General features: G+C 40.4%; 1 protein-coding gene across 13 annotated transcripts in view; it reads left to right on the forward strand.

Moving 5' to 3' along the window:
• Positions 1 to 10,126, forward strand: part of MARK3 (microtubule affinity regulating kinase 3) — a 60,901-nt gene extending 50,775 nt beyond the window's left edge. For 6 of the 13 annotated variants that reach the window (XM_059850395.1, XM_059850398.1, XM_059850404.1 and 3 more), the window contains 3 exons: positions 2,305 to 2,331; positions 6,965 to 7,009; positions 9,168 to 10,126. In XM_059850395.1, the coding sequence (XP_059706378.1) occupies positions 2,305 to 2,331; positions 6,965 to 7,009; positions 9,168 to 9,513 (418 nt within the window). In that variant the 3' untranslated portion in view covers positions 9,514 to 10,126. The remainder of the gene's footprint in view (positions 1 to 2,304; positions 2,332 to 6,964; positions 7,010 to 9,167) is intronic. The other 7 variants (XM_059850400.1, XM_059850406.1, XM_059850408.1 and 4 more) reach the window with 3 other exon arrangements.
• The last annotated feature ends 3,349 nt before the right edge of the window (positions 10,127 to 13,475 follow it).

A 13,475-nucleotide genomic window follows, 5' to 3' on the forward strand; every position in this document is an offset into this window, starting at 1 on the left:
TTTTTTTTTCCTTTTTGTAGTAGAAACACTTCATTGCTGAGGTGATTTTTGTCCGCGTTCACTGATTAATGGCCGAAGATCTGCAACTTAAAATGCAGTTGCTTGTGATTTTTTTCATAGGTCTATTTTGGTTACAGAAGCCATTTGTTTTTGGGAGTTGAGTCAAATGGGATTAAATGGGAGACAGTTTGGTCTGTGCTGTTTCTTCTGTGCTCTTCAGCCTAATGTCTGCAGAGATTAAACATTTCAGCTCAGTTGAAAAGCTGCCTAGTGGCTGCATAGTCCATCAGTAGATGGCATGAACTAGGAGCCCAGTCTAGATATTTGATGTAGCATTAGAAGGTCAGGTTGTGTTTCCTAGTCACTTAGTCCATCAGTGTTTCCAGCATAACTTTGCTGACAACACAGAAATATCACAGGTGAAAAGGTAGGGGCAGGAGACAAAAGCTTCTGTTGGCAGTAGTGCTGTCACAGGCCATCTTAAAATAATGGCAGTATTAGTGTTTCAGTCTAGGCAGGAGTCTGGTTAAACCTTAAAAAATGTACTCCTACTTTGGCCTTTAGTTCTTGTCCAGATTCTGTGTTAGCTGTGAAGGTGTGGTGTTCCAGCCAAAGCCAAGCTTCAGCAGGTGTTGCTCCTGCACTAACAATTTTTATTCTAACTGAACTTCTAGCTTCAAATCCATGTATTATTTAGATTAGTTCTACAAACCCTAAAATTGAATTTTTTTTTTCCCTTCTCTGTTTAAAACCTGTCAGTTCCCATACCACACACTTCAGACCATTGATCTCCACAACTTGCATTTGCAGAATTGAGAGCTTGTTTGTCTTTGCTGTAAGATAATCATCAAGCTTTTGTACACTCCTTATCAGGTGAAGTTTTTTGGACAAGATCATTCTGATCTTGGCCTGCTAGTTTTTGTTTTAAGCTTATACCACGTCAGCAGCAGGCCATTTCCTTCCTGTCTGACTATGGATGCCTCCCTCTCAGCATCACCTTTCCTCCCATTCCTACAAAATAATGCCAAGCCACGCTCCAGTTTTTCACAAATGGCTGATTTCAGTTTAGAGAGTGAATTTCTTTAAAAATGTAGAAGTTGCTTCTTTGCAAAACAAGAACATGAGAGTCTGGCCTTTGTTAAATGTTTTAATTAGCTCAGTTCTCTGCCAGGTAACACTTCTCTGGGAAAAACTGTGCTGTAGGAAATTTCGTTTGGGTTTTTCCCCTTCTTTTTATGTTGAGAGAGAGAGAAGTTTAATTTGAATATTTTTTAAGTGTTAAAGCATCTGCTTTATGTCAAGTGAAGTCTTAATCAGCCACATCCTTTTGGCATGTCTTTCTTTCTGTACTTTTGTTTGTAATATCCTTACTTAATTTTTCATTTGACATTCCAAATGTGGATGCTCAAACTGTGAACATGCAAACTTTTCACTCAGTTGTTTAGGCAGCTTTCAAACTTCCATCATTACCTCAGAGTTTCAGCTTTTGCAGTGCAGTGTGGTTTTCTTGAAGAAGTCTTTCCCCAAGACTTTTGACAGTAGTTTAAATTCCATCTGGACTTGATTAAATAACATGTGTTTGTAACACAATAGCACAGTTACAGACTATTAGTTTGCTCTTGGAGGATCTCTTGCAGCTGAGGCTCTGTTATATTCAGTGCTGTACAAACTACTGAGGAGGTGGATAGTGCCACTGAAGGACATGGTTATGTTTCTTCCTGTTAAATAGACTTTTTTTTAACCGTATTACTCATTAATTTACTGTAGCATTCTTTATGTGGGATCAGAATTTTTTTGGTTATGAACTGCTTATGTTCTGGGGTAGGTAATTGTTACAGCTTCTGCCACTAAAATAGCTAAATATTTAAGGCAGTTTTTAGCACAACATGGCTGACCTAATGTTATGAAGAAAGAAAGAAAGAAAACTAACTCTGAAGATGCTCAAGATAGAATTATGGTAGTGTTACTGATTTTTGCTTTCCATGGTAAATATATGAAGAAAATCCAGACATATTTTTATCTGACCGTACAGATTTCAAGTTCTAAAGTGTTTTGACACCAGTACATATTTTAATTCATAATAAACACTGGTTACATATTTCCCAGAAAAAATTGAAAGTTACAGTGCCAGGAGTTTGACTCTTCAGCCCCTAAGTCATCTGCCTAATCTGAGAATGTATTAAAGTGTAATTTAATTGTGCATTTAAAATGAGATATTTCTGCATGTTTCGCTCTAAATGCCTTTTTCAATTTATTTTGTACAAATTTTTTTGTTAATTATTATTTTGGCTTAATTTCTTTTAGAAACATGTCATTCAGGTTTATCAAAAGGTAGGATTTATTTATATTTAAAAAAAAGTGGCTCCTGCAATTAACAAAAGATTTGGCTTTTCTAGCCTTGGTTTTCTGAAAACTAAACTTCCTGCTGAGAACTAAATACTTTCTTTCTTCAGAGGAAAGCATAGAATAAATCCATTAACTCATGATGATACCTAAGAATCTGTGGCACCATCTGTGTTGTATAACAAGATGCTAAGCATGCCTTGTGAATTCTTCTTTCTTTGATAGAGTCGGTAGTGCCAAAGTAATTCTGTTCTCTGTACTAATACACTTAGCATGCTTATGTTTGAAGAATGAGGTGTTTGATAACAATGATGAAAGTATAAACAAAACATAAGGTTACAAGCAAACTAAGGTAAGTGTTGTTAAATTTATGTTATCTCTCTGTTTTATGATATTGAAGAGAAAAAATGGTTTGAAGCATTGCCTGCAGCTGAGCACAGCTGTGAGTTGAAGTTTTGTGTGGAAGATTGAATGAAGATTCAATAGCTGTATATTTATTTTAAAATGGGGTGCATTTGTTGGAGTGAATTGCAGCTGAAGTGCAAATAGAGCTCTTCAGTTCTAAACAAAAAGTACAACATTTATGCAAATTTATCAACAAAAGGGAAAAGCTCAGAAGTCTGATTCACATTTCAAGCCAAAGGATTGAATTTCGTTTTGCAATTTGGGAATGAATCAAGCTGCTGTACTTCTCATTAATCCATTATGATTCATGAAAATTGCTTATACAATTTTGATGTGCAGGTAAATTTTCCACTGGAGTTCTGTAATAGCCTGTTTAGTTGTGCCACAGCTTGGAACTTCTTAAAGGGTGGTACTTCCAGTTTCCTACTACTGATCAAAAGCAGGGAGATGGGGCCAGGAACCAGGCATCTGTTTTAACCTTCAGAATACAAGGCTCTGCTTGTGGCTGTAGTTTGGAGTTAGACCATTTCAAGGAAATGCTTAGATTAGGGAGTCCTGCCATATGTAAATTGCTGCCTGAATGTGGATTTATTATGTACAGTGCAAGGCTAAAAGTACCCTACCTGATGAACTGAGTAAATCCCATGCCATGGTGATGAAAATCAGTGCTCTTCCAAACATGTCCATGTTTGGAACTGGTGTTGGTTGGCTTGGCTGGCATTGTCACAGCTGACTTGAGAAAAGCAACAGCTCAGTTAAGGAAAGAAACCATGCAACTCAGCCTACAGCTGGAACTGGGCAGGGACAGTGCCTTTAACCCAGTGTGCATCATCAGCTGTGGGGTGCAGCCCACTTCTACAACAAAGCACTTTGATCTGTGCAACCCTCCACAGCTGGATGCATCTACATTTGTTCTGAAGAAAGATGGGAAATGCTAATATGGGTACAGTTTTAAGCTAGCAGGTTATTGTTTAAATTTGAGACTTCAGGTAATTTTTTGGTAATTTTTAAAAAATTACCTTTGACTTGAGGCCAGGAGTCTTAGACATGGTGGAAATACCTACTACATCTTCCATGAATGTGTCTTTTTGAATAAGAAATTTGTAAAGTCTCACACAACCTGCGCAGGAGCAGTGTTCTTTTTAAATGCTGTTTTAACAATGTGTGGTGTCCCTCCATACCTGATCTGTATGTAGGTACAAAAACTGAAAATGCTGGGGCTTTTGGCAGTTTCTCCTGGCTATATTTGCTATGAATTCTACTTGAGCTCACTGTCTTTGTAGTTCTGAAAGCACTGCAGTAGCCCAGTAGCATGTGTACATTGTGCCACAACATCAGTTCTAGGGAGCTGAATGAAAGTGGATGATCAGTCACTCCTTGTTGAACTGCTGAGTTTTAATATTGTGCTCAGTACACAGAGGTATCAAATATATATATATGTGTGAGTATATATATATATATGTATCTTGTACTATGCACTGTCTTTACCAATCTGCATATTGTGGAAGTCTTAACTTTTTTTTATCTTTGACAGCAAAAATGACTCTGTTCTGGATTTTATTGCAGCATCATTTCTCCATTTCCATAAATTGATCTTACTTTATCATCTTGCACTTTTTGTTGATTTTCAATATCTTTTTAGACGGTTTTCTTTGTGTTTACTTGGATATTTAAAACAGCATACAAAGATGTAAAGAACAGGAAACACAGCATAATCTGGGACAGATGTGTGGAAATAATCAGATTTGTGAAAGCCCTTCATAAACCATAAGGTAGATAATGTGTAAGCATGGCATGACGAATGAAACAGAACTTGTCTATGTATTTGTTCCATTCTCAAGACCAAGGAGCACCTTAGTCCATAAAATCAGTTTATGTAAAACACAAGCAAAGGCAGAAAATTTAGAGCATAAACTAGCACAGAAGTGAAGATTGTATTGGCAATTGAGAAGGCCTCTGACTCACAATCCCCAAGCAGAACAATCCTGGCAGCACAGTAAGTGCCTGTTCCCAGAGCAGCAGTGCTGGGCTCTAGAGCTGGACCATAACCATGTCTGTCGTGAAGGAAGGAGCACCTTGAGAGGCTGGCACAGCTCTCCTAAGCTTGGCATAATGGCTCACATTTGAAGTTCTGTGTCACTTTATGCATCTCCTCCTGTTCAATGAATGGAACACTGAAGCATGGAAAAACTGAGCAAAGTGAGGGTTCTCTGAGAGGCTTCCATGAGAATGTTTATTATTTCAAAGTGGCAGGTATATTTTAAATAATGACCTTTCTTAGATTTAGAGTACTGTGGTTTACAAACTGAACACTTTGGCTTAATTTCAAACTGAAAAGTGTGTCAGAACATCACTAGGGATTTTTCCTTACAGACTTTTCTGGACAGATTCCAGCAACAATAAGGCTGTTCATTGTTGGGGAAACTGGTTGTGCTCCCATTTTCTACAACCTTTGGCAAGCTTCAAAACAGAACACCAAAAACCCAACAAAAATCTGTAAATGGTTGCAACTCTAAGCTGCCATCTTCCACTTCCTAGGAACACAGAAGGCTCTCTGAAGTTTAAGTGCTTTTAATTTTTCAGTTGAGAAGTGTTTTCTAACTTGTTGGTGGCTTTGCCCAGTAAAATAATCATCTGAAAGGGGAGGATCTGTTCAGCTGGTACACGTGGTGGTTCCTACCTACCCCTTTTTTGGTCCTGTAGAGCTCTCCTAGGGGATGACTTCATGCTCTTGGTATATACAGGCATGAAAAATCGTTTTCCACCTTCTCTTATATCCACCATAGATTAGCAGCACGAGATCTCATGAAAATAAAGTCAATAACTGCCCACTTTGCTCTGGGACTTCCAATTGTCTTCTTCTCATTTTTTCTGTATCTCTTTTGCTTACAGCTGTGCATTTGCCAGTGGCATTGTCCCTGTTGTACCATGAGCTGTGTGGTACCTCAGAGAGCTGGGTCCTGCTCGGATGCTGCCAAGACCAGCAGCTCTCAGCTGAGCAGCTTTGCACCCTGTTAAGTGCAGCTCTTTGCAGTAGCCCCTGAGTTGAATTTGGGCTGATTCTGTGGCCCATGCAGCCAGTGCTGCCACCCTGCCCCTCACAGTGCCAGGACAGCTCCTGGTCCCCTGTCACACGGACTGCCAGATTCACCTTGCGAGGCTGATCCCTCACCAGAGCTCTCAAAAGGAAGGAAAGGAGGAAATCACGCCTTGTAACACCCCACACACCCTGATATAAATACCACTCTGCATCAGAAATAAGGTTACTGTCTTACATTCCTGTCCCTAGACACCTGCCACCCAAACTGCAGTGTTTGTGTTGCTCAGGGAAGCCATGTAGTGCCTTAGTCTGGCTGAAAGCAGTGTACAGGCAGCATCCCCCTGAGCAGAGGTAATGCTGATATATTGACCCATCCTCCTTCAACAGTGGGAAGGTAGAGAAAGATAATTTCCCCCTTAATTCTTTTTGACCCTGGGCTTTCAATAGATGGTAGTGACCAGCAGTGTAGCCTTAAGCACTGCAAGAAGACAGAAAGCTTAAGCTTGCTCTTGGGTGGGGAAGATGCATCAGTGTGGAATTACTGGGGTGGAGTTACCACAGCTAGAGAAATCTTGGATTTGCCTCCTAAAGTTCTGTTAAAATGTATATGCATCTTCTTCTTTTGCATTAAGGTATTTTGGCATTGTTTGAACACACAGATCTGATGAGCATGCAAATACAGATGGTGATCAGGCTTGTCTGTAAATAGTTGTGGGGATTTTTTCAAATATATACTTTATTCCAAATAAAACTTTTAAATAACATTAGCCTAAAAATCTTTGGGAGTTATTTCTCTTTCAGGAGGTTATTAGTAAATAATACAGTCACTTCAATATGCTTTGTAACTTTATTTTCACATTTTCTGCTTTTAGAACTTCAGATTTATTCCATGAGTTCTGCAGATTTAATGCATAAACATATACTGTTAAAATTAGTTATGGTCAGTTTAAAAACTTTAAAAATGGAAGTTTATGGACTTCCATTTGGTTTGACAATATGTTACTTTCTGAGTTTGTCCTGAGCTACCAAGTTCTTTACATCTTTGTTGTTTTGTATTTTAACACACTTTGGTATGATTGCAGTATCTTTTAGCAACTACTCAGATATTTTATATTGTAGTGAAAGATTTGTCTTCTCTTTCCCACTTCCTTTTGCTTCTGCATTCTTTTCATTGAGGCTCCCGACTGAATATGAGAGGAACGGGAGATTTGAGGGCTCAAGGTGAGGGTAAAATTTTTGTTTAAAACATTACTTAGGTGAGTTTGAACCTTTCTTCCCTTGATTATGTGGCATAGTGGCTTCAGGCAGCAGCTTTTTTTTTCATGTAAGTCATTGGAACTAAACAAAGAAGCATTTCTGTCTGCAAAACAGCTATTAAAGCACTGACTGACTTGGTTCTAAACTTTCATCTTTCCTGTTGCCTTTTTCCTTGTGTGGTTTTTCTTTTTTTTGCATTTTAGTCATTGTAATTTGCTGTTGTCGTGTAGATGTGTAGATGAGTGGTCTCTAGTGAGGCTGCAAATGTGTGGGATAACCACTGAAAGGTGATAAGATATTTCTCATCTCCAAAATCACAGGTAGTTAAATATTTTTCATGTTATACTCTTCTTGCAAAATCAGCATATCAAAAAAATATTAGAAATTATCAAACTGCTGGGTTTGCCGACTGCTTTCAAGTAGAAAAAGCTTCCAAAAATTAAATGAGCGTTGAATAAAAATTGGGGGTTTCCCTGGCCCCTTACAGCCCTATTAAATTAAAACCTTAAAACAAAATTCTCTTTAATTTGTGTGAAGAATTTTGTAACATCTGGCAAATCACATTGCATAGTCTTATGATTCTCACAGTCACAAGAAATCTTTTAATAGAAGAATTATGAAATAGGGTATATTTGAGAAATATATTTATTTAGTTGTGGCCTTGCTATCACTTTTTATTTAACTTTTTCATAATTGCCTGCTTAATGGTAGTAGAAATAAAATGTGATGTAACCATTGCTATCTATTTCAAAGAGCAGCTTGGCTTAATATGGAGGCTCAACATGAGACCTTAACTGCATGGTTGGGGGCCAGTTAGGTTAGCTAATAGTTAAATATGACAGTCCATATATTTAATTAAATTTGAAGAGGTGACTGACAGTGTACAAATATTCACAAAGCAAATCTGTGTTTTGTCCCTAGAGGTCCAAATGTAGTTCCTTATTCTTTAGCTGCATGACTACTGATTTTAATTTAAGTAGAAAAATGCAGACTAGAAATTTCTGGAACATTTCCTTTGTCCTGTTTAACTTCACTTACCCATACCAAAAGGAAAGCTTCTTTATTAAAAAAAAAAAAAAAAAAAAAAAAAAAAAAAAAGTTGCAGACTTGGGAAACACACCCTCAATATTTTGTGCTTCATATCTTATAAGTGTGGCAATAATTGTACCCTCTCATCATCTTTACAAACTGTGTTGAAGAGATGTCTAATAGTGACTTCCAGCTCTCTTTATGCACATCCCCCTCAGAGGCACTTAACTGCAGAGCTTGTAGCTGCAGAAGATTTCATCACTTTGCCTCAGTCAGTGGTTGGTATATGATGAATTTCTGACCAACTCAGGAGGAAGCATCTCCTCTCTGAGCAGCCCCCAGGGCTTGCAGCACGGTGTGTCCCTAGGGATCATCTCAAACACGCCCCAGCAGGGAGGCCAGAGTGGAACTGAGCCAGCCCAGGTCTGGGGGCTCAGGTTGACCCTCGGCAGCAGGTGGGTGACCCTGGTCCTGCTGTCCTTCCTTCTGCTTGCAGCCAGCTGCTGTGGGGCTCCAGGGGCCCTCCCAGGGCTCTGTCTCCTGGCTGCTGTCCAGGAGGAGGTGCAGAGGAGCACCCAGCACCTTTGTGCATGGGCTCACCCCATTCTGTGTAAGTTGACACCTCCCGGGGCTGGGCTGAGCACCTCCTGCCACAGGGAGCTGTTGTTTCAATGTTCCAGAAACTTCTAGCACAGAGCTGGTGTTTCAGCTGCCCACATGGCCCGAGAGTAGAGTTTTGAGCAGAACCTGCCTTAAAATCAAGTTGTAGGTGCTGCATGTAGTTCTGCCTCTAGAAGGTTAGAAGGTCATTGCCCCCGTGCTCCTGAATCCAGTGAGTGCCAGTTGTGTCCCAGTGAGTGCCAGTTGTGTCCCAGTGAGTGCCAGTTGTGTCCCAGTGAGTGCCATTCCTCCGTTCCAGCCCCAGCAGCTACAGCTTTCCCTGACTGTGTGTGCGTACAGCAGCTGGGGGAGCTGGGCTTGGCCACAGCCAGAGCCTCCAGTGCTGCTCTGGTGTGCATTGAGTGGTGGCTTCCCTAAGGTGGCCCTGGGGAGGGTGGCTGGCGCTGCTCACTCCGGAATTCCTGTCTTTCAGCCGCAATGTAGCTGTGGATCAGAAGGACGAGAACAAGGAAGCCAAGCCTCGGTCGCTGCGTTTTACGTGGAGCATGAAAACCACCAGCTCCATGGATCCCAATGACATGATGAGGGAAATCCGAAAGGTCCTGGATGCCAATAATTGTGACTATGAACAAAGAGAGCGTTTCTTGCTTTTCTGTGTCCATGGAGATGGGCACGCAGAAAACCTCGTACAGTGGGAGATGGAGGTGTGTAAACTGCCAAGACTGTCCCTGAACGGAGTTCGCTTTAAGCGGATATCGGGAACATCCATAGCTTTCAAAAACATTGCTTCCAAAATTGCCAATGAGTTAAAGCTGTAACAAGAAAAAATAGTTAAGTTGTAAATTAGTTAGCAATTTAAAGTGTTTTTGAGAATTCCGATGGAAATGTATAGAATAACATTTAGGCAATAACTTCTGCATCCTTCTGAATAGTGATATTAAAAAAAAAGCTGCTGAGCTGGGAGGGAGAGTTGGACTTTTTTATAAGTGCACTACAGCATTAAAGTTGCCTACTATGTAAAATATTACCCCTTCTGCTTTATTTCCATTGCTTCTAAGTCTTTGACAACAAATTGAAACACAGAATATATTCATTTAAATATGCCTCCTGTTTGTGTGGATGTGTGAATGTACAGTATGTGTGTATAATATATAAAGTATTATATGTAAACGATTCATTTACAACATCGAGCTGTACCAGTACCTCTTTTTGGGCTAATTTTGGTGCTAAAAATTGAAATGGCCAAGGAGGAAACACTTGAGTTAATATTTAAAATGACTGAAGCATTAACCAGTAAGCGCAGGTTTACAGTTCACTGCTGTGTTAAGAAAAAAGTGTGTGAAGGGTTTGGATTTATGGTTGTGAACATTATTAGTCCTGTTTTCTAAGTAGATCTCATGAGATGATTAAAAATTCACTTCTACTGAGTAAGTCTTGCATTATATTTTGCCCACCTATTTATTATTTAAGTCTGAATCAAATTTTAATAATGTAGTTAATTTGTGCATTAATATTTGGGTAAACGCTTCCATTCTTCTGCTTCTGCTAAACTACTAAAACTGTATCTTTGTCCTTTTGGCTTACGAGTATTGATCGCAGCTAAGAACATTTCTCTGTTGTTCCTCTGGGGAAGGAGGCAGTGTAAAAGGAGGTGCTAATTGTTGAGTAGTGGTTTTCTTTCAGCGCGAGTTTGCCACCTCAGACTAGGTCAGGCTGATACAAAGCACAAAGGGGCTCCCAAATCATGGCCATCCTCTGCCAGGTCCGAGGCCTTGCTGCACATTGGGGAGTGCTGTCCCTCGCCTTCTGGGCACCCTCAGCACTGAAACCCAAAAGTGGGAATCAGATTGGCTCCTGATCTCCTCTGTCCAAAGGTCCAGTTTGCTGAACTACAGCCATAGGCAGGAGCAGTTGAAGCTTTTCCTCGCAGCTCTCTCCCAAACCTTGGCTCGGTTTGGATGGCTCTGTGCCAGCATGTCTGGCCATGCTGCCGGGGGAGTCCCCTGTCCCCTGTCCCTATGCAGTGTGGCACCTGCCCCGATGAGCTCTGATGGCCAGCTAGCTTTGGGTAGGACGTGGAGCTGCTCTGGGATAGCCCCCACTTTTTAACCATCACGGCAGTGAAATGGATTTGATTTTGCAAACTAGAATGAGGAGATTTCAGGCGTTGTTTCCTACTGATACTCAGTTTATTTCATCGAGGACTTGTGTAGATAATACCCTGCATTATCTACTCCACTTTTTGTATTAATGTTTTGTGGTTATATTTCAGTGAAGCACTTACGCATGTACTTAACATGTGCTTTAAACTGGAGCCTAAATTTGCATTTTAAATTTGCAGTGAGCTAATAGTTACTCTTAGTACACAGTTCAGATTTGACCCGAGGTGAAAATGCAAAGTCCTTAATATTTTGCAAGTTAGCTCTTGTGATCTGTAGTCTGTGAAGGCAGCAGACTTCCCCTCTCTTTCCCCCCTAAGCATTGGTATTGATTATGCTAGTTTAAAGGGTAATCATAGTTGTTAAATGTAGTAAATATTCCTGAATTTGCATTTTATTCTCTGTATATTCTGTATCATGCCATGGCTTGAGAACTCCAGGTGCTACCGGAGTTCAATTGGCTTTCAGTGCTCTGCCCATGCCTGTGCTGCTCAGTATGGGTTTTTTCCATGAAAACTCCATTTTGTAATAGCAATAAGACATTTCAGGGCAGTCATTGTACTTTCTCAGGTGAATGGTCACCTATCCTTTCACTCCCTACATTTTAAGCACTCCTCCAAATGTATTTTTTTCACCTGGCAGTGCACTTTGTTGTCTGAACTGAAAAAGTGTTCTGATAAATTATGTAAATCTGTATTTGATGGAAGTTCCAAAAGGTTTCATATTAAATGTTTTCTGAAATACTCTCTTCCTACTTCACCTGTTAAGTATGTAAGTGTTTCTAAAAAGTGCACCAGTATCATACTTTGGATATTTAAAGTTTGTACTTTGGTATTTTTCTTAAAGTGTTCTCAAAAGGTTCTTTCAGTAAATCTTTATTTGAGGTATTAAAAAAAAATCACCTATTATAATAAGGAAAATATTTTTAACAGCTTCCTTCCCAAATGCCTTGTAAAATTACCTTCTTGTGAGAATATTTAGCACCCTGCATGCTTGCTGTTCAAGCCTCTGGGAGCTGCCTGGGAAGGAAAATTCTTTCTTCACCTCTCCAAACCAAAGATGAACTGCTTCCCCAGCACAGGCATTTTACCTGTTCATATTTCTTGAGAATCTCTGTAGTTTTGCAGGCACCACTGCTGATGGGACTCTGCAGAACCACACTTGGTTTTTCTCACCTTAAGGGACAAGTTTTAAAAAGAATCAGAGGTCAGTGTGTGGCGAGGAGGCAGCAGCAGGTCTCGGTGTTTTGTGACACCTGAACAGCAGCCGAGAAGTGTTTTTATTTCATGACATGGCTGAGTCCTGGAATGTGTGGTCCTAGTGCTGTGTTAGGGGGGGATTGTAATGGGCTCATGGCTGAAGGTTTGCACCACTGAAACCTGTGTCAGCCTGCACTGATGACATCATCTGTTTGCTGGACAGCAGCCGAGAAGTGTTTTTATTTCATGACATGGCTGAGTCCTGGAATGTGTGGTCCTAGTGCTGTGTTAGGGGGGGATTGTAATGGGCTCATGGCTGAAGGTTTGCACCACTGAAACCTGTGTCAGCCTGCACTGATGACATCATCTGTTTGCTGGATCTGGCAGAGAAAAATGTATTAAGAGTTTGGGTTGTGGGGTTTTACTTTATTAAATAAAAGCATTTAAAGATACACACATAAAACAAAACAGTGAACACTGAGCAGGAACCAATTCAGATATACTTTTTCTTATGCAAACCTTCCCTGTACTTAAGATTTCTGAAACACTTCAGTTTATTTGACCTCTTTACAGGACCTGAGGTCCTTGACCATATTGAGAAGTAGAGGGAGGTAGGCTGGAGGAACAGCTAGTCCTTCTGGGCTAAATGTTTTGCACACTACTTCTGTTCAAGCTACAGCATCTGGTCCAATCTTTGGGGATTTAAGGACTTATAGTACAGATTTGGGCAAGGTTTAGCTTTTTTTTCTTGAATTACACTGAGGCTTCAAGATCAAATATAGCAAGATACTGTATCCTATTTTTTTAATTACAGAAGTTTGTGTCAAAATAAATTAGATTATTTATAAAAATATGGAATTAATATCCACATGTTTATGTTGCAGAAATGAAGTGCAGGGTTCAGTAGTCCTCCCAGTCATATGGAAAGACTGTGGCATATCTGGAATTTAAATAACAGCTCTCCAATTCAGTTAAAAGCTCAGCTATACATGGGCCCATTGGGATAATGTTTGGATGCTTTTAATCAGTATTTCCCACAGCTGCTGTGTCACAGACCATGTTGTGGATTGCAATTTAATTAGGCCTGCAGCCAGCCCAGAGAGCTGTTCTCCCTGTGCAGCCCTGGAGCAGCAGTGTGTGCCCGGCCCCCTGGGCTGGAACCTGCTCGGTCACAGTGGCCACTGTCCCCAGAGGGCTCAGGTACCCCCTGGGTGTGGGCAGAGGCCCCTTGAGCCAGTGTCACTCTCTGTATTTCAGGGAGGGGCTGGTTGGGTGTTTCTTGCTGTGCTATCCAAGACCACATCTTTTCTTAGTAACCTAAAGTGTTAAATATTTAGAGAATTTCAGTAGTTGATGGTATTTCTGCCATCTGGGCTGGGGGTGGGGGGGTCATACTAATGTAACATTTTGGTTTCTGATTTA

The sequence above is a fragment of the Haemorhous mexicanus genome, chromosome 6, assembly GCF_027477595.1.
Source record: "Haemorhous mexicanus isolate bHaeMex1 chromosome 6, bHaeMex1.pri, whole genome shotgun sequence".
Lineage (NCBI taxonomy): Eukaryota > Metazoa > Chordata > Aves > Passeriformes > Fringillidae > Haemorhous > Haemorhous mexicanus.